The sequence below is a fragment of the Lagenorhynchus albirostris genome, chromosome 3 (assembly GCF_949774975.1).
Source record: "Lagenorhynchus albirostris chromosome 3, mLagAlb1.1, whole genome shotgun sequence".
Classification (NCBI taxonomy): domain Eukaryota; kingdom Metazoa; phylum Chordata; class Mammalia; order Artiodactyla; family Delphinidae; genus Lagenorhynchus; species Lagenorhynchus albirostris.
Window position 1 is genome coordinate 29,159,497 of NC_083097.1, and position 22,148 is coordinate 29,181,644.

General features: G+C 40.9%; 1 protein-coding gene across 1 annotated transcript in view; it reads left to right on the top strand.

Annotated features, from left to right (window-relative positions):
• SPEF2 (sperm flagellar 2) overlaps positions 1-22,148 on the top strand; it is a 170,632-nt gene that overhangs the window by 35,041 nt on the left and 113,443 nt on the right. Inside the window, exons 7-9 of the mRNA XM_060146018.1 lie at positions 2,680-2,868; positions 7,071-7,258; positions 12,757-12,925. Of these exons, the coding sequence (XP_060002001.1) occupies positions 2,680-2,868; positions 7,071-7,258; positions 12,757-12,925 (546 nt within the window). The remainder of the gene's footprint in view (positions 1-2,679; positions 2,869-7,070; positions 7,259-12,756; positions 12,926-22,148) is intronic.

A 22,148-nucleotide genomic window follows, 5' to 3' on the forward strand; every position in this document is an offset into this window, starting at 1 on the left:
GTTAGTGAGTTTAGTTTAGGACTTGTTGAGTTTAAGTACTTCATAGGCATTTAAGTGAGGATTTTCAGACCGTGAAAAGCACACTCCCAACTGGTAGTGTGATCATTTGGCCAGCATCTTAGCTTGTTCTTGGGATTCATTCCAGCGCACCTATCTCTACCTTCCCAGAACCTTTTCTGGATTGTTTCCTTGGAACTGGCATTTGAACACCAGACACCTCCCCCATCTCTTAATTAAAAGACCCTTGAATGCTTAGCTTCCACGTCTTTCCTGCCATGCTCCATTCCTCCAGGAGAGCCGCTCGGGCATCTTTGGAGAATTAAAGTAATGGTATGCACCAGAGTAAGCTCCTAGCTCCAACTCATGGGAAAGGCAGAGGTCTTGGCAATCAAACTGAGCATGTTTTGGATTGTGTATCTGTAAGTCTTCCCCAAATATGATTAAATATACTGAAAAGAGAAATGTGACTTCTCTTATTTTCTATTTTATTCATTGCAGATGTAGACTATTTCATCTATGTTAAGGGTTAAACAGACATCTGTAGGCTGCCCTAAGCACTTAACCATAACATATTTTTCTATGAGAAAATGTGTCCCAAATTGTAATGAAACTTTGTGAAAAAGTATGTTTCTAAAACATGAGCTACTTGTACAATGGAACAAAAAAAGAATCTTTTCCACTCAACTTTTGGTTGCAGGTCTTAATACACTTGATGGTTCTTCATACTGAAGCTTCATATACATAGCATTGACTCAGCCATTCAACAGTAATTTCTTTTCTTTTCCTTTTCAATCATAATGTGTTGTCATCTAAGCAATAACCAAGACATATCTGACCAACCCCGTTCTTCATCAGGGTCAGAATGACCAGCTCTCATCTCAACAACCAAATTGCCTTGCCCGTGTAGACACAGACAAATATAGAATATATTCCAAATTCAATATAGAATTCACTTGGAATGATAAATCAAGGCTCTACTTTTAAAAAATATGGCTGTGACTGTGCTTTATGTATCCCAAAAATGTGGCAGGCAGTTTGGGCTGGGCTCAGATACATGCATTTTGCTGGTCTTACCTGGCTTCTCTCAGATGTCTTTGGTCGGCTGGTGGGTTGGCTGAGGCTGGCTGACTTGGAAGAGTTTCATTAGTTCCAGCTGAGAAGGCTGGTGTCTCTCTATGGTTTCTCATTTTCTAGCTGAGCAGAAACTGTGGTGACAGTGGCAAGGGTCGCAAGAGAATTAAGAAAGTCAGACCACAAGTGTTTTGTTTTGTTTTATTTTTGCTAATGTCCCATTGGTGAGTTCAAGTCAGAGGTCACCCCATACCCCATATTTAAGGAGTAAAGAAATAGATTCTATTTTTGATGGGAATATCTGCAGGATAGCATTGGAGGCTGTGGATGAAGAAAACTGAAGAATCTGTGGCCATTTTTACATTTTGCCTCACCTCCACTATTGGACCTCAAAAGAAACAAATGATTAACATTAAAGCTTCTAGAATGTTTTAACTAGATGAGACATATGTTTCAAAGTTGTTCATGATTTTATTTTTATCTGGTATATTAATAACAGAAAAAATTTCCTATTTACTTTCAGTTGAATTTTATTTAATCTAGGTTTTATATAATCCCCAAGTTCAAGTTTTGGTATTTTCCACAGAGTGTTATTGTTATTTGTATCTTGATTCTGAACATACATGTAGTATTTCTCCCACAATCTGAAACAGTGTCACTAGTGATGCCAGATTTTCTTCCTGAACAATTCGATTGTTGAGTGTTAAATCGACAACCCCAATGTTTCGTTAGATGTTCTTCTAAGTCTTCTCCCTGGAGAACTATAATTACGGCCTCCTTCCACATGGTGTCTCTGTTTAGACAGAGTGAGAGAGCTTGAAGATGCCTTGCAGATCATCTTCTACCCAAACCCTTCATTTCCCCTGTTAAGAAATAGGCCCGGAAAATCCGAGTTACTTGCCCAAGGCTGCAAGCCAGTTAATGGTACAGCTGGGGCTGCACTGGCAAGGGACTCTGATTCCCAGTTTGATGCTTCTTCCACTGTTCACTGGTTCCCCTTCGGTTCTCTTAAAATAGCCAAGGGAGCCAAGAGAGTGCATCTAGTTTCTCTCTCAGGTTACATCCACTCAGATTTTCTAAGATAAACTGTAGGTCATTTCCCCTTGGCCTCTTCTCCAATCTGCCCAATCTATCATGTAGGAATTGAGATGGCCCCCCTGGGAACTAAGCAGATCTGCCGTCCTCAGCCAGACAATGTCTGCGTTTGTTTTTACAACTAGTTTTTATGTTAAGAGTGCATATAGCACAATTCCAAGTTTCTGAAAACATGCTTATAAATGGAGAATTACACCCTTTGTTTATAAAACCTTGAAAGAAATTACCTAATCTATTTTTTGATCCGATTTTAAAGGAAGTAATAATTCATTTAGAATAAGGAGTTGCAAAACCATGTGTTTCCGGATACCAAAATTATACAACTGTCGGTGGAAATTCTCATTTTTATAACTCAATTTTTGCCATGTTCAAATTTAAATCAGATAGCAGAATATCAATTCTGCAGGTGAATACTATGCCTTTTACACATGGTTTACGTGTAGGCTTCTCAGCCCAGCGGGAAATGTGGACGTCACCTTGACAAATGATTGGCTCTCGCAATGGTGTTTCCAGGAGGCTTATCGGAAGGAGCAGCTGATCAACCGGCTGATGCGACAGTCCCAGCAGGAGCGCAGGATCGCCGTGCAGCTCATGCACGTTCGGCACGAAAAGGAAGTTTTACGGCAAAACAGAATTTTCAGAGAAAAACAATATGAGGAAAGACGGCTTAAAGATTTCCAGGATGCTCTCGATCGAGAAGCGGTAAACCATATATCCCTTAAAAATCCTCCTAAGGTTACTTTTGATCCTTCCTACCAAGTCAAGGTAAACAAGGCTGCGTTTAGATGCCAATCATTTAATGAGTTACTTTTTTGTATCATCTCTCTATTATCTCCCCATTTTTATCTTTGTACAACTGCACTGACAGCACACATAGCATCTACATACTATACACTCTCCCTTTAGTCCTGATTCTACAAATATTTAGTGCTCACCCTCAGTCCTTATGTCCACATCTCTCTGGTCATTTCTGTTGTCTGAAGCTCTCCAATAGATTCCTCAAGAACAGCTCATGGGAACAATATTCCCTGAGTGCTTGCATATTGATAACTGTATGTGCCTTTTATACTCGTCAGTTTTGTTGTATATAAAATCCTTAGTTCACATTTTCTTTCCTTGAATATCTTAAATACATTATTCCATTTTCTTCAGGTATAAAGTGTGCTGTCAAAAAAAATGAGTGATAATCTAAATTTTGTTTCCTTGAGTCATTACTCTTGTTTTCTAGATGCATAAAGCACTTTCTTTTTCTTTAAAGTTCACTGGAATGTTATTTGGTGTTCATTATTCTAAGTGAAAACTATTTTCAGGCAGTGAGAGCACTTTCAAGCTGCCTCCTTTTTATAAGACACCATTAGTCTTGAATAAGCAATTCCTTGCTTTCTGGTAAAACAAGATTTCCCAGGCCCATACTGTACTATTCCTTCCTCAGAACTAGAACAAGCTATTTTTCTAGGGTACCCTGGTTCATTGTAGTTGAGAATGATTACAGAAGCCAAGATTTGGGTGCCAGGTATGCTCTTGGCCACCATGGTATCATTGTGTCTAGGCCCTTTATAACTCTGAAAATCAAATTATCTAATCTTTTAGTTATTTGATATATTAACATCTTCCTTATCTTTATATGTACAGTTCCAATAACCAAAATAGATTTATTTTATCAAGGGATTTATATGAATCCCTTCTTGTCTTGGGGCGGTTTCAAATTTATTCAGTCTGTTAAGCCAGATGTGATTGAAGAAATATAAAGCTCATGTAAGTGGCATTTTAGATAGCCTGTCTTTACTGTCATAAAATATTCATAAAACCAGGCTGAGCAGAAGAGAAAACCTTACAGAAAATAAGAAGGCAATGCTTTATTTATCAGCATCATGGTTTCCACTGTGATTTTCCATGAAAGTGGAACACATTTTTTGATAAAATTATGCAATTTTGAGAAATGTCATTTGGAAAGTACAGTATTCTCCAGAGTCAGGGAAATGGTGCTTTTGCCTTTGTAGAACAGACATAGCCAAAACGTTAGGAGGAGAGCGGGGAGCCTTACGCCATGAATTTGACCTGCATGATCTCAAGTGTCTTTAGTAGCCGAATTATCTGGATGATTGTTTCATCTCTCTCTCTTTGTTTTTTTGCGATACGCGGGCCTGTCACTGCTGTGGCCTCTCTCGTTGCGGAGCACAGGCTCCGGACGCACAGGCTCAGCGGCCATGGCTCACGGGCCCAGCCGCTCCACGGCATGTGGGATCTTCCTGGACCGGGGCACGAACCCGTGTCCCCTGCATCAGCAGGCGGACTCTCAACCACTGCGCCACCAGGGAAGCCCTCATCTCTCTTTTTTGACAAGAGTAAACTTGAATGGATTGAGTGGCATTTGCTTACATTGGAAATAAGTGCCTGTTTGCTAAACATGTTTGCTTCACAAGCCCTGTTAATTCAGTGCAAAATAGCAAAGCACCGGTCTCAGAGCAGGACCGGTCTCACTGTGATGAGAAGCATGACCTGTTCTTTCCTAACCTGGGCTTGGACTCACTTCAGAGGATTGGGACACTTGGTCTGCTAGAGCCTCAGAGGCCAGAATTGGGAGGCTCCAAAGCCCCTGAAAAAAATTTACACAATAACCTTTTCCCAAAGTTGAGGTATCTGCTTGCCGGACACCCCTCCCTCTGAGATGGCCTGATTTCACAGTTTGAATGCATCACGTCCTCCAGCAGGAGTGGTTCCTAAGTACTTAGGCTGGTTCCTAAGTAAGCAGGGAGGAGGAAAGGGAGAAAGGGAAAGAGAACTTCATGTTTTTCACCATCAGGAGTTTTTGTTTGTTTGGTTCGGTTTTTAGGTTAAATCTGATGATCTCTTTTTTGAAGGCAAATGGGCATCTATTCTATATTAATTAAAACAGTTGCTGATTTCAAATTTCATTGCCATCTACTATTATTCACAGTAATTCACTGCAATAGCATTTAACACTTGTGAGCATCCGCTCTGAGTCCAGCATTGCGCTACGTTCATTACGTGCATTATAATTCTCACAGCACCTTTGGCAGTGGACCCTGTTCTCGTGTACATTTCATCTGTCGGGAGGATGGAACTTAGAAAGCTCAACGTTGCACAGCTTGGTGGTGTGGCCCTAGCACAGCGGTTCTCAGAGTCTAAAGTCCAGGCTCATCACCGCTGAGAGTTACTAGCTCCCACGGACTTCTTTTTCCTTTTCCTTCTTTCTTTCTTGAGGGCTACAAGCCACTTTGCTGTAATGGGACTGGAAATTGTGGTGGGTTTAGCACGGGGGCTGGGGAGAGGGTAGAAATAGCAGACTCCATGGCTGAAAAGAAGGAAGAAAGGCCTGGAAGGAGAGAGGGAGCAGGGAGGGAGAGAACACCGGGAGAAAGTTGCTCCATTCCCGCAGGGGGTACTCCTGGGCTCCCGTCAAGGTTTTGATTCCGTGGCATCTTAAACATTTCCACATGCTTTCCAGGCACTCAGTAGTAAACCAGCCTCACAACCCATTTCACTGGCTCGCTTCGTAAATTCTCATCTGGCGGCTCCTACTCTCTCAGATTCCTCTTCCCTCTGAAGTCTTCATACTTCATGAAGCATGCCACAAGGCTCTGTACTTAAACTGGACGCTTTCTCCATGAAAACAGGGCCCACAAAACAATACAACGGTAACAAATTCTGGTGTCATTCTGAACGTGCCAAATGTACAGAATTGACCTCAGAGGTCACCCAGACCAACTTCTTTCCCAACAAAACTAAAGCAAACTAACAAAATCAAACAACAGTAACAAACCAAATGAAGCTTCCATTTGGTTCAGTGGCCAGTAGCAGCCCGTTGTCACGCATTCAGGTACTTGTGAATAGTATCCTGATAACAGGTATTCGCTCTGACAGTTAATTTCTGTTCATGCCGAGTCTTTTTACCATCCCCGCTTCATGGAGAGGGAGTGGAGACGTAGGGAAGCTCCGATTTGGCCAAGGTCCCGCAGCTAGTACTTGACACCTGTACCAGCTGAGGCTTGAATTCGAGCACAGCTCCTGCAGACCCATGTTTACCGCCATCGTACACTTGTTGGGTTAAGTTTCAGGAGGCAGCTCTTGTTTCTGGAGCACGTGAGCACAGGATAGAATTTCTCAAGGAGTTGGTATAACTGTTTGAAAAGCAACATTTGGTCATGCCAAGTTTGACCTTTGTACTTAGTGTGAAGAGTGGGTTCCCTAAACAAAATAATAGTGCAAAGCAAACAGAGGGTAATGCCAAACTAAGTATTTTCTTCCTTTCTGCAGAAGTACATGTCTCTATGAATGAATTGTATCTATTTATTAAGGCTGTAACAGCAGAAGGTTTTGTTGTCTAAACACATTTAACATTTATTGGCAAATGTGTTATATTCTCAAGCCAGTATAATCAGGGAATTTCCAAAATATTTTCTAAGTATAAATCAGTATCCTAGAAGTCTCCCACTAAAAGACAGGGCATTGGCCAGAGCAGATGTGTCAGGTTAAGTCTCCTGAGATGGGTACACAGAAGCCAGCTATGCTTGGGAGCCAGCTCTGCTTGCCTGTTTCTCTGTGTTCCCCAACTGTATTTGCAGTCCATGAACTCAGGACTTCTTTTTAAACATTTCAGATCCAATTTATCATTAATCCACATAGCACACTTTTCTCTGTACTGGGTTTTGCTGATAACATAAGCTAAGCGTGGGATATTTCCGATATTGTCTTTGCCATCACACTCAGTACTTAACATATTAAGGAGAAAGTGCTCCCTCGTGTTTTATTTTTTTCTGATATAAAAGGAAGTTTCATTCTATTTAGAGATTTTTTTTTTTTGGCTATTGAAATGATGACATTATTTCTACTTGAATCATTGCCCAATTACAGTGACTTAAAAATATGTCTTTGCTTCTTAGGCTTTGGCCAAACAAGCCAAGATTGATTTTGAAGAACAAGCCCTCAGAGTTAAGGAAATTCATGAGCAGATTGCCATGGAAAGGGTTCAGGCTCGTTACAGAAAGCATTATTCAATATGTGCAGAAATTTTGGATCAAATCCTTGATTTGTCCACTAAAGTGGCGGACTATCGAATGTTGACAAATAAGTAAGTGTTGGTTTTTATTACAATAGTTAATACAATAGAGACACCACAGCAAACGAGAAAAGGGTAAGATTGTGATGTAGGCACTAAGTTGATAAGTAAAGAGAGATAACAATATTTTTTGAAATGAAGACTAAGACGTGGGGTCCAGGATACCTTGATTACAGACTTCACCCAATGACTAGCCTGATTTAAGGTGTATTTATGTCTTTTAACATTTAAACTTTGTGTCTAACTTTTCTATAATTTACAGAGACAGCTATGATAATTTATTTGAAACACTAGGAACTTCCTAGAAGATAGGAATTACTTAAAGATTATTTTACTAATCATTAAATCGATTTTCATTTCACCTTCTTTCTAAAAGGAGTCAACCTATTTGTAAGGAAACATTTAACAACACAAAAAAGATTAAGAATATGCCAAAATAAGAACAAAGGATGGCAGTTCCCTTGTGGCCTAGTGGTTAGGGTTCCAGGCTTTCACTGCCGCGGCCTGGGTTCAATCCCTGATTGGGGAACTGAGATCCCGCAAGCTGCATGGTGCGACAAAAAAAAAAAAAAGAAGAAAAAGAAAATTCAAATAAAGTAGAAAGTTAAAAACAAGGAATACATGAAAACACAGTTATACCGGTACCAGTAGATTTGCCAGATACTGCAACTGAGCTGCAAATTTTATCTGAGCTTCCAGGTGGCCAAAGCAAAAAGGGCAACACCGTTTGTCCTATGATTTCTGTTTTCCATTCTAGTTCTTTACAAAATACAAAACTTTTCTTGGCCCTCAGTTTAGAATTATGATTTTCTCATGTGGCCCCACCTAAGGTATAATGAGTAGTGTAGTAGGTCTGGTGGAGAATGACCTCAGCATTCTGGCACCTGGCTTCAGAGACCTATCTCTTGTGATGACCTTTCCTGGAAGCTGAAGAGGAATGACATCACAACAGATCTCAGTGAAAGCATCTCCTCAAGGACAAGGATAAGTCACTCCACTTAAAGTTTTGACCTCTAATATTACCCAGACTGAGATCTTCTTGAGAACCCACAGTGAAAGCAATGAAATCCACATGATATTCAGGGTCAAATAGAAGATGGGTAAACCATCCCATCACCCCTTGATAGGAGCTTTCTCCACAGCTCTCACCCCAACAGCTATATTTCTGATGCACTGCCATATAAAAACTACTAAATGAAATAACATAATGATGAGGACATTTTGAAGATAAAACTATAGGAGTACAAGATTGAGAAAAGAAAATAAATAAGAATAAAAATTGAAATGAATTCAAGAGTAAATGTTTAAAAATACTTTTCAGATTAATATAAATTCAAAAGTTCAGAAATTATAAGAATAAAATTGTGAGGAAGGTAATCTATAAAAGGGTTAAAAAGGAAAGGTGATACAATGCATTATAAGGGTAAAAAAAATAGATTAAATTACAGAAGATAAATATAGTGGATTTAAATATAAAAACATAACACAAGATAACTCAGAGGGGAGAAAAGTACAGATTGATTTCCCTAAACAAATAAAGGCTCATAATTCCAAATTAAAACATAAATGCAAATCCCATTCTGCTCTGGGAAAATGGAGTAGAATGCGTTTTTCCCTATTCTTCCCACTAAGTACAATGAAAATTCCTGAACATTGTGTGTGAAACAAACATAAGAAGACTCTGAAGATAGAAGAAGTGGGGACCTCAGGACACAGTGGTGAGCTTCCTGGGTTCTCCCTGTCCTCACACATCCCAGATTGGAACTGAATATTCCGGCAACAGACATGCCAATGGTGTAGACAAAAATAGCCCCAACACGGCTTCCCTGGTGGCGCAGTGGTTGAGAGTCTGCCTGCCGATGCAGGGGACACGGGTTCGTGCCCCGGTCCGGGAAGATCCCACATGCCGCGGAGTGGCTGGGCCCGTGAGCCATGGCCGCTGAGCCTGCGCATCCGGAGCCTGTGCTCCGCAGCGGGAGAGGCCACAACAGTGAGAGGCCCGCGTACCGCAAAAAAAAAAAAAAAAAAATAGCCCCAACAGAAGCCTGCTGTCTCTAGTCAAAGAGGAGCTGCTAGGAGCTGCTAGGAGCTAGGAGCTTGCTAGGAGCAGCCTAGCAAGATGAAAAACTTTTAGACAATAATCACTCTTCCCCAAATACCACACACACACACACACACACACACACACACACACACACACACACACACAAGTGTAGCCCCATTCCCACCCGTGCCAGCAAAGGCCAAGTAGAGAGCCTGTCTTCCACCCTCACAAGGCTGTAATGAGGGACCTCTGGGACACCATGAGAATGGTGTCCCAGTAGCCAAGTAGGAAGCATGGACTTCCACCCCCACCTGGCAGTACTGGCCACTCCTCCCCTCCCTACTGGGGCGGTGTTAGAGAAACCTAGGGAGGGTCGGGACTTTCACCATCGCCCAGTAGTCACAAGGCCACCCGCACTGCAGTGGAGACCATGTGGAGAGCCAGAACTGCTACCTTCTCCTGCAGTAACAAGGATGCCCTCCCCTCAGGTGGTGAGGAAGGCCACGTGACGACTTCTGTCCACACCTGCCAGTAACACGATGGCCCCTTCTCTTTCCTTGTCTGAGCAACGGCAGAAAAAAACAGCTAGAACAGAAGGTTTATGCAAGATTCAGAGTCTTGCAACATAATCCACAAGTGTGCAGACTTCAACAACAACTCATGCATCATACCGACAACCAGGGAGAGCTCAAACTGAATGTAAAAACTGAGTGTATAAAATTAAAGTTCTAGAGGTATTGGTATCATAAACTTTTAAGGGAGCTTTTATTAATACTTTGAAATTTTAAGTGTCTAAAAAGACATTATATAGATGCTTATATATGGGTTGAATCGTGTCCCCCCAGAAAGATATGTTAAAGTTGTAATCCCCCATACCTCAGAGTGTAACCTTATTTGGAAATAGTCATTACTGATAGATTAGTTAAGATAAGGTCATACTTGTGTAGGATGGGACCTTAATTAAATATGACTGGTGTCCTTATAAGACACAGAGAGGAGGGCTTCCCTGGTGACGCAGTGATTGGGGGTCCGCCTGCCGATGCAGGGGACGCGGGTTCGTGGCCCGGTCCGGGGGGGTGCCGCATGCCGCAGAGCGGCTGGGCCTGTGAGCCATGGCCCAGTTGAGGACCTCCTGTGTGTATTGAGTTTGACTAATATAATATTTCACAGACTCATATATAGTCTGCCTTTTATTACTCTATAAATCCTGCTTCGTGAAAATTAATATTGAGAATATATTGGTCATATGAAGCCATTTTTATTTTAATGAAAAAATACAAAAAATTTTAAAGTTCCAGAGGTATTGATACCCTAAACTTTGAAGGGGTCTTTTACTTTGAAATTATAAGTGTCTTTTACTTGCAACTGAATACAATGATTACACGTATATGTTAAGATCTTTTTAGTCTACACTACTAACAGTCGAGATAAACTCACATTATTCTATGTACTTCCCTAAACAAGATGTTATCAATATATATTTCTTTCTAAAGCACAGGGATATTCTTGGTATCAGCCTACTTATATGAACTAACTTTTGTTAAGACTGCTCCTTAATAAAGTAATTGATATTCAGATAATAGAATATTAATTCAGTAATTGCAACATTAAGTTTTGGACAATATATGTTGTTAATCATTTACTTCACCATAGGAGCCAATGCCATTTCAATAATTCTGATGTTAGAATTTTTCTATGTGGGACTTCCCTGGTGGTGCAGTGGTTAAGAATCTGACTTCCAGTGCAGGGGATACGGGTTCGAACCCTGGTCAGGGAGGATCCCACGTGCCACGGAGCAACTAAGCCCGTGTGCCACAACTACTGAGCCTGTGCTCTAGAGCCTGTGCTCTGTAACAAGCGAAGCTGCCACAGTGATAAGCCCACTCACCACAACGAAGAGTAGCCCCCGCTCACTGCAACTAGAGAAAGCCCGCGTGCGGCAACGAAGACCCAGACCCAATGCAACCAAAAATAAACAAATAAACAAACAAAAAAACCAGAAAAGAAAACAAAAAGGGCTTTATTTTTTAAAAAAGAATTTTTCTATGCCTAAGCTATTAATTTCTAAACTTCATATCTCTATAATCTTTAACAAATATCAATATTTTATTAATGGAAAACAATGATTATATTTGAAGTTCACATTTAATTGAAATACTACTTTATTATTGTGGAGAAACATACATAACATAAAATTTAGCATTTTAACCGTTTTTAAGTGGTTTTCAACCATTTATGAGTTCGCTGGCATTAGGTACAGTCACACTGCTGTGCACCCATCTCCACCATCCACCTCCAGAACTTTTTCATCATCCCAAACTGAAGTGCTGTACCCATTAAATACAATAATAGCTCCCCATTCCCCTTCCCTCCAGCCCTGCTAACCTCTGTTCTGCTTTCTGTCTCTATGAATTTTTCTCTTTTAGGGTCCTCATGTAAGTGGAATCATACAATATTTGTCCTTTTGTGTCTGGCTTATTTCATTTAGTATAATGTCTTCAAGGTTTATCCATGTTGTAGCATGTATCAGAATGAAATACAACTTTTTAAGTTGCAATTTCAAGCTTTAGTCCCACTATTTTTAGAGAAATGCATCTGAATCATGTCAGGCTCTTTCCTTCCTTTGCACATTTTGTTCCTCTTGGAACTACTTTCTCATCATTCTGTCCTGATTACCAAGTCATTCATCTGACTTAAATAGAAAAAGTACTAAAAAATAATTGCACAGGTTACCAAACGTGCAATGACAATAAGACTACCACAACATTAGATTTTTTTTCTGTTACAAGTTATTTGCAAATATGTAAACCAACTGTCATCTTAAAGAGGCCTTGGAAAGTATTCAGTCTGTTCATTTTGCATAGGAGGACACTGATATTGGAGCATTTAACTGATTTCCAAAGCTTGCACAGCCATTTAGTATCACAGCCAGAAATCAAAGAACGTAAGTTTTGTGATAGTCGTCAGTATTGTCTTGTTTTGTTTTGTTTTTTGGGGTTTTTTTTGCGGTACGCGGGCCTCTCACTGTGTGGCCTCTCCCATTGCGGAGCACAGGCTCCGGACGCGCAGGCTCAGCGGCCACGGCTCACGGGCCCAGCCACTCCGCGGCATGTGGGATCTTCCCGAACCGGGGCACAAACCCGTGTCCCCTGCATCGGCAGGCGGACTCTCAACCACTGCACCACCAGGGAAGCCCAGTCGTCAGTATTTTTAGATATATTGTGCTTTCAGTGCACAATCAAAGAAAATTCGAAGAACCAATGGGTTTAGGTAACATTTATTCATTCAAACCTACTAAGTTTCAGCCATTTTACTGGCTATTAGAAATGTCATAGTAAGAGGAACCTCTGGCCTCAAATAGCAGATCCTGGTGAACGAACATGGTAATAGAAAGACTAAGATTTAAGATGTGTATTTGATTAACCATTGATTCCTCTCGACCTTTTTTTCTTCTTTTTTGCTGTAGCCTGATTCCATATAAGTTGATGCATGATTGGAAGGAACTGTTTTTTAATGGAAAGCCCATATATGAGCAAGCATCTCTTAAGCATCTACCAGCTAAGCTCTCTGCAGAACAGCTTATAGAACTGGAGAAAAGGGACTTGCTAGATAACAAAGATTATGAAGACTATAAGGTACCTACTGATGTGGAATAATTAAAGAGAATGCAACATAATAAATAGTGTTGCTTTAGCATTAATTTTGTGACATTATTTCTTTTCATCTCTACTAATGAAACTGGGCATTTTATGTTTACATTTTCCCTTGGTTTAATTTGTATTTATAGTACTAACTTTTAAATACCTAACCTATGCATAATCTATTATCTGTTACTTCCAGTAATACTAGAGGGTGGCCTGAAAAAAAATTACACATAATACAATAGGTAGATTTCAGAATTTTAAGGTTTTTCATTATTCATTAGCAATTTTCTTTGTGTGAGCTGTCTACCTTTGCTTCAAAACCCCTGATTAAATGTATTTTTCTAGTAATTTATCTAAATAGCATATTGTTCTCAGAGGAAATGGAAGAAGAGGAGGTCTGAGTTTTCCAAGTAGTATAGATGAAAACAAAATTTTATTCAATGAGTTTTTAAAAGGTATGGGGTGCCAACTGTGCTTCTTAGAAGAGCTGCTGAAAAGCCTTTGGAGTAAACAGGCCAAGGTCCCATTATTGGCACTGCCAACTGCTAACTGTGAGACCTTATGTGGCCAGTCCCTTAAGTGCTAAGAGTCTCGGTTTCACGATATATGAAATGGGGATAATAATATGATTACCTTATTTTGTTGTTGTGAAACTTATTTAAGGTAATATGTGTTAAACACTTAATCAAGTGCACTGAGTGTTGGATGCAAATAATACGTACCAGTTTCTTTCCTCACCACCCTGTCCTCCCTACCCCACTTCATCTCACTTTTAGTGGGAAAGATGTGAAATGAATGGCTATGGGTTAGAAGTTCTGGGTAGATCATCAGCAATGGGGTGAAGAATGAGGCTTTTAATTATTAGAAATATTATTGAATGAGTTTCAGAAGAGTAGTAAATTCAACATGAAAAAAAGAAAAAATTGGACTTCCCTGGTGGCGCAGTGGTTAAGAATCTGCCTGCCAATGCAGGGGACATGGGTTTGAGCCCTGGTCTGGGAAGATCCCACATGCCATGGAGCAACCAAGCCTGTGTACCACAACTACTGAGCCTGTGCTCTAGAGTCCGCAAGCCACAACTATTGAACCTACGTGCCACAACTACTGAAGCCCACACGCCTAGAGCCCGTGCTCTGCAACAAGAGAAGCCACCGCAATGAGAAGCCCACGCACCGCAATGAAGAGTAGCCCCCATTCACCGCAACTAGAGAAAACCCACGCGCAGCAACGAAGACCCAATGCAGCCAAAAATAAATTAATTAATTAAAAAAAAAAAAAGAAAAGATGATTCGACCCTATCATTTGCTGGTATTTAGCAAATACTCAATGTTTGCTGAAAGGATTCATGAATAAAATGAATGAATGACAATGAACAGGGCAAAGTGTAAAATATCACTAATATGTAATATTGAAGAAGACAAGCTTATGTTAAAAAAGAAGGAAAGAAAATGAGATTATGAGAAACTAAACGTACACCATATTTTAATTGGATGAATCTATATTTAGATCATTATAATAATTATTATTTATTAAGGATTGGCCAGAACCTTACGGGATATATGTGCATATTTATTTTGCATGTTCGTAGAATATTCTAGATCTAGTATGTCAACCTAAAGTTCAACGCTACATAATAAAATGCTTTGACAGTGTCAGACTATGTGAAGGTATTTCTTTGCATTGTAAATTCAAAAGTCATTTTACTTGACAGATTTTGCTGATTCATGAAATATTTATTTCTGAGTTATTTCTTAACCAGCTCTATCTTGTTGCTTTCATAAATCAGGAGACCTGGTAGTCTGGAGCTTAGCAAAGATTTGTCTTTTTAACTATTTTCTTGTTTGGGAAATTGTTACCACAGGAACATGCTTGTCTCACCCACATCCTGAAGCAGCCGGTACGTTTCTTTTGCAAGAAATTATAAACATTTTTTAGGAGTACGTGGACGTCTGGTAATGCAGTTTATTTTGTTTATGGCCTTTGCTGTTGTCCTAGAAGTGAATATTACCTTAGGATTTCTGATATGTGTTTATATGCTGTGTTCATTTTGACTACATGATGGAAAATATACCACATACAGGTGTTAGCATATACTGTAAACTATCCTATTATCATTCCCTATTATTAGAGCTTTTGTCTCTTCAGATACTTGTTAAATGTTTTGCATTTAAGTAAAAAATAAATGTTTCAACTTGAAAAATACATTATCTGGCTTAAATAGTCTTTCACAACAGGCAGAGGATCAACACATCTGGCTTAATAAACGTGGAACAGTTTTAGCAAAGTGCTAACTTTGCTCAGGATTTTTAATCCGTCAATCAAACACGTAGCTTAGAAATTGATCTTCAAAAAGTTTACATTCTTAGCATATTTTATTAATGCCTATACCCACCATCAGTGTAGAACTGATGCTTTCTGGTTTTGAGATCATACTTTTAAAGCTCTGTTAGAGTAAGCTATCATGTTTAAAAATTTTAAATATCACACCTAGAAACTGGCATAAAAACAAAATTTTGCTTATGTCCATGTCATATATCTGTCAATAATGTAACATTATTTCCTAATCATCATACTCTTTTTATAGACTGGCTACATGTGAGAGAGCTGTAGCCCAGGAATGGTGTGGCCAAAAATATCATTTATCTCTCCTAAGAAGGAGGCAGAAACAGCATCATGGAGCAGCCAAACCCTACTGGGATTCCCAGCCAACCGCCATAGGATAACAAGGAGTTGTTTAATAGAGAGTGGGGAGGAGTCCCGAAATGCTATGGACCACCGGCAGCAGGCTAAGCCAGGAGCCCAGCTGCTCCAGTTCAGCTAACAGCATACCCCCCACATAGCAGGCACTGGTTCTCAGTTATGCAGTGGACTCCTCCTGGTAAACCCCAGACTCCCCCAAATGCAAATCCTTTCCATGATTCTTCCTGGCAAATGACTCACAATTCCATAGTATTTTATTTTAACATAAGTTGCTTATTAGCAGTTATCTACTGAATGAGTTTGAGATACTAAAATGGGGTGTTCATAAACTAAAATTAGCTTATGGCCACAGTTTCCTGCTGGTGCAGATTTTTCTAAGAAGTCCATGCCACGAAGCACTTGGCAATTTGCAGGGCTCTACTGCGCATGCTCACGAACAGGTTGCTCACGAACAGGTTGTAGTTGGAATTCCTACAATTTGGAGGAAGGATGTTTTGTGTCCAGCACATCATCCGTGTTGTCTGAAGCTGGTCATAGTTTTTAATTGCTGTTATTTTTGTTTTTAATGAAAATTACTTCTGAAGTTAATGATCACTTGAGTTTGCTGTGGTTGTTGGGCTAATCCTACAGTGTGTGTTGAAACGCACGTTTTTATCAGCCACACTTTTGGCTTATGATTTTCCCTTAACTAGACTTTAAGATGTAATTGTATATGTTATGGTTTAACATTCATACTCTTGTCACTACAGCAGATGTATACCTACCCATCCCCAAATTTACTTATAGAATGACATTTATCATCACGAGGTCTTTTTCCAGTGGGGAATAAGAATGTGGGGCTAAATGCACCATTGGGTAGTTTGTCTTCCTATGTAGGTCTCATCTGACTTGTTTGACCTAAAGACACTATCCAGATACTATCTTCTTCTTCCTCTCCAATCCCAGCCTTTGGCGTTGATCCAGTGGCTTTGTAGACTTGACATCTGACAGTGGACTCTCCAGCCTAGCTCTTGCCTTGCTCCCTGGCTTCCCAATGAATGACCCAAATTTTCATGGTTTAGTATTTAATCAGTTCCCTGTGTGCAGAATATCAGTTTGAAGCCTATATCACTCAAGTGATATCACTGGATAACTGACCCAAGCACAGTGATAGATTTTAGTAGATGAGTCTTAAGGTCATGTGAATAGATCATCTTATTTTTTTTGTGGCTGTTATCGTTGTTGTTTTTGTTGTGTCTGTGTGTTTAAAGATACCCATTGTATTAGCTCAAGCTACCATAAGAAAACACTGTAGACTGGGTGGCTTCAACAATAGGAATTTATTTCTCACAGTTCTAGGAAATCCAAGATCAAGGTCCCAGCTGATTTAGTTCCCCAGTGAGGACTCTCTTCCTGAATTACAAACGGCCACCTTCTTGTCATGTCCTCACATAGAGAAGAAAGAAAGAGAACTTTGATCTCTCTTCTTCTTCTTAAAAGGACGCTAATCCTGTCATGGTGCCTCCACCCTCATAACCTCATCTAAACCTAACTACCTCCCAAAGGCCCCACCTCCAAATACCATCACAGTGGGGGTTAGGGCCTCAATAAATGACTTTTGGAGAGACACAATTCAGTCTATGACATATGTGCTTATTCAGGACACATAAAATGTCGCAAAGTGCAAACTTACTACTCAGGCAAGGAACCCCTAATTTCAAATGAAATTTTTTTTTCATGGCCTCTTTTGTGCCCTGCTAAGAAATCTTAATGACTTACTTTTTGACTGTGAATTTATGATGGTTATATCTTTTATTTTCAGATATGCAGGAATATATGTGACTGTTAAGTAGGTGGAGTAAGCACTTGCTTACATGAAGGGAGTTGAGATTTTCCATCAGGCCATTCTGCTTTAAAACTCCTGCCTGCCATTGTACCTGATGGCCCACATTATCATGTGGGCTAAAGACATGGATGGAGACATCAGAGGCATCTGCTAAAATACAAACATTTTCCAAGATAGGTAACAAAACCATTATCAGCCTCCAAAATAGGAGCTAAGAAAGAAGTTTGATACTGAAAGGAATGTTCCCAGGTTCGTCCTATGCATTCATTGCTGAAACTTTCCTGTCCCTTTGATTACATTTTTGACTCAGGCTCTCACTAAATTTCTCCTCTAATGGTAAGGCTTTCTCAGGTTAGACCTCATTGTGTGTCTGTGTCTTGGTGGAATCACCATTATGCCCTACAATACTGATTAATGGTTATCAAGCATAGTGATACTAACTCACAAAGCAAAATGTCACTATATTAGTCTTCAAAGGGAGCTATAGCTGCCCCAGGCCCAAGGGTGTCTTCTAACTGTTGTGGGCCAAGGACTTCAGATGGCTGGAGTAGGCTTGGCAGAGGTCTGGGGCTGTGTCTATCGGGTATGTGTCTTGTGTAATAGAAGGGAAGCCTGGGTCATGGGAAGGGTATTTGGCTTCAAATTACTAGAATTGAAGACAAGCTGAGTTCATTAGAAAACCATGGTAGGAATAGTTGAATTAAGGTGTCAGGTTCAAGGCGTTAGACCAGAATTGAGAAATGGTTTGCAGAGTTAAAGAACTGGCACCCAGATAGAAGTGGAATGGAAAGACGAGTGAGAAGGACATAGCCAACGAGAAGATCCCTGGGTGACTGATGTGAATGAGACTAGAGTAAACATTCACCACTCATTTTTGCTTGCTCTAGATCACATAGAATAGGGAGAATCTAATTCTCTCCCAGGCTCCCTCTCATCTGGGACCAGGCAAGACAGAGAGTGGTCAAGTCTTCCCTGGGTTTCCTGCCACAAGGTTCATCCTTTACCTACTTGGACAACTGTGGAAGCCAGCTTCTGTACCTCAAGTCCAGCTTCTCTTCAATTGCTCAGACTTCCCATCTAGTGTTTTAGAGCTAGCTCTGGGGATCTGAACACTAAAGCTATGTCTTGGCAGATAAATATGGCAAGAATACGTTGGGGTTGGTAACCACAAGAAACTTGAATGGATCCAAGAAAGTCTTTGAATTTTGGTGTTGGGCAGATGTGTTGGGCTGAGAACCGGAGAAACTCCCATCCAGAAGACCCCGTACCCTACCACTCCTGTCCAGTACCCAGAGAGTCTGTAAGCCATATTCTTTAGCACATTGGCCCTAGAGTAGTCTTTCATATATTGGTCAATGTCATTTCTAAGCTGTTTTGGGGTGCTCTACACCTCTTTGAGGTATCAATCTTAGCAGTGAAACAAAGAAAATAGAGAGAGTGACAGTGGTCATTATTATGAGAGAGGGTATTCTGTGTGGAAAAATGTGTGAATTTTGCAGTGACAAGATAGTTAGACCAAGGCACAGTGTCTCCATGCTTTGTGACATTTAAGAAATTTTAACCAAGCCTATCTGACTGTCCTTGGCTGGGCAGTGGCAACAGATAGGTGAATTTGGATGTAGAAGTCTCTGGAAAAGTTCTTTCTGTGGTCCACAAGACCACAGAAATTAGTAAAAAAGTGATCTTGAGGAAGACTACCACCTCCCTGATGATGAACAGAGCGTAGTTTGAGCATCTAAGGAATGAGATTATTGTTTTCATAAGGATAGCCACTACCACCAGAATTGTTTATGGCACAAGGAGAGATGTGATATAAAGTCCAGTGTGATGCTGTCCCAAGGGCACTAGGGCATCAGGAGAAATTCAGTAGCTTTAGTCTTAATTTGTTGTAGACCCAGGCAATTCTGCTTTGAAAAGCACTGGGCTAGCTGCACAGCTGCTGCAGCTCCCAGTGTGCCATGATCAATGCCTTGGAGGGCCATGTGGCATTCTAGGACAGAGAATGGAAGCAGGAGTAGGAGCCCGTCATTTGGGGGCAAGTAAGCTATTCTTCCACATGATCTCAGTGGGTCGCTTTGCGTGTGTCGAATCAGAGTGCTAAGCAGAAGCCCCTTCCCACTGTTTGCATCTGATTTGTCCTTGAATTTCAGCAGCACTGAAATGTAAGTTTTCAGGACAGAGGATCTCTCAGAATGGCTTAGTCTCAGTTACCCCTGGTAATCAAACCTGTAAGACAAAGTATCAGCCCAGTGATTCTAGCTGGCTGGCTTACAAGTAATCAGTAGCTCGGAGTTTTGGAAAAAGAAGCCTGCCATTGCTCACAACAGCTGAGCTTTCTGAACTTCTGGACTTGTTAGAAGCTAGAGTTACTGGATTGCATAGGGAGGTGCCAGGCTCACTCAAGTGTGGGCCTGTAGGCTTTGACAGTGATCTCTGTCACATTCTAACTAACTGACCATGGCCAATTTGAATTTCCCTCCAAAAATAACCACAAGGTAGATGGAGTCTGTTGTCCTGGGTCTTCTTTTGTGACAGACTAGAATTAAATATGTCTGTTTCCATAGTATTCAATCAGGGCAGACTGGGGAAGGCTACTGCTGGGACAGAAGTGAGCAAGCTGCTGAATGAAAGCCATTATTGCACTAGGACCGTTCTTCAGATTTCCTGATGAGAATTAACCATGGGATCAACCTATAGAAGGGCATTGGCTACTCACAATGCTGCTTCTAGCCCTAACAGTCTTCAGCTGAGCACAGCAGGTGAAGTAGTGATAACATCTGCCTTTCCCTCGTTACCATGGGTGACGCTTGCACTTCCTGGCCATAGATAAGATGTGGTCCACACTCAGCACTCTAGTGCAGAGGCATGCCTCCTCTCTGCAGATGCACCTACCAGGCCAATGTCAGTGAGAACTGTACATCACCATGCCCCAGCCTTCTCTGGAAGCTGAAGGCCAAATTGTCTGGCAGGAAGGTGTGGCCAGGCAGCTGACCATACTCTGACCTGACTGGAGGTCAGGCGACTTGGAAAGGCTGCCAAACTCACTCAGCAGGGCCAGCTCATCTTTTCAAGTTTTTCTGAGGGCTTCTTGGAAATGGGTCCCAATAGAGAGCCCATTCCATGACAATTCTTGGATAAGAGGTCAGGATTGAGTTACATATCAGCTAACTCCCCATCCTCCTTTCCTCTTTGTCAGAGGCAGTAGAGGGCAGCATCCATCTTTCCATCAATCTTGCCAATCTTTGATAGGAACCTGCCTATCAAACGGTCCCACACAGTGGTCAGGAAGCCCTGTAGGGCTGCCAGGTTACGTGAGCTGAACTCCCCATCAGGCAAGATATCCAACCATCCTTTCTTCTTCTCCTGAGAACCATGGATAATTGTGAGGAATTTTAACAGCTGAATTACAAATTTAAGCAGTTCCTCCAGATTCTCTCAGGGTTTTTGGGTGGTTGGAGGACAAAGAGCCTGGGAAGAGAAGGCAAAGAATAGAGGCTCCAAAGCTACAAAGTTTTACCTCAGTACTTCCCTGGGAAGTTTGGTTTTTTCCTGAGTGCCAAATTCCCCAAGCACAGTAACTGGAATAGAGCCACTAGACTTTCCATGTTGCCATAATAATAGATGTGCTTCTATATGTGATTCCTTCTGTTAGGAGACAGGACAGACCCCAACAAAATGTCAACCATGAGAGCTAGTGCCAGGGGTTGGGTTGTTAGAGCTGGAACAAAGGTGGTCAAGATAATTTACCTGAAGTAGCCAGAAATGGGAAGAGGCAGAGGTGGGATCAAGCCAAGTCCTTTGAGCAAGTCAATGATCAAAGCTGAGCCTGGGTAAGAAACAGACTAGAAAGTGGAAACGAAGCCAGCAGGTTGGAAACTAGGCAGTACTGGAACAGGCCAGGACTCAGATGAAAGGCTGGGAAGTTAAGGAAGGAGGCCCTGGGCAATTGCCCCAAACAGAGCTGGATTTTTTGCAGCTTATTTTTATTATCTGCCAGTCATGTGATACACCTTTGGGTCAACGTAGTTTAGGAGACCCAGGACAAATATCCAGTTAGGGATATGAAAGTAACCAGGTCATAACAGCTTGCCATAGAGCAGACCTTACCTATCCATTCACCCAGCCTGCTCCTTACCCCCTCTGGACCCTGTTAAAATCTCTGGCAGAACTTCTTACAAGTCCCAATTAATAAATTATTTATAATTTAGTACATTTTAACTGATATGTTTTCTGCTGCCATAAAAAAGGATGGCTTGATTTAATAGAGAAGCTCTTTCAAAATCATACTACAAGCTGTTACTTCTAGAAATGCTTCCAGGGTTAGCTAATTTCATACATAGTATGTGGATTCTTGCCTACTTCCATCTGTGAGGATGACACTTTCTGATCTTGTTCCTAGATTTTAGGTTGGGTTGTGCCTATCTTATTTGGAGAACTAAGTCATCTTTGTATTTAATCAAAATTAATAAAATGCAATATCCATGTGTTTACTCATTTATTCTGTTCACATATATTGAGCCTATACGGCTAATTGATTCATTCATTCAGTCAGTCAGTCAATAAATACTGAACACCTATTATGTTCCGGCACTGTTCTGGCAACTAGGGATATAAAGTTGATTAAGATAGAGATCCTTCCCTCTTGGTGCTCACAATTTAGTGGGGATGAGAGAAAAACCATTTCAGAGC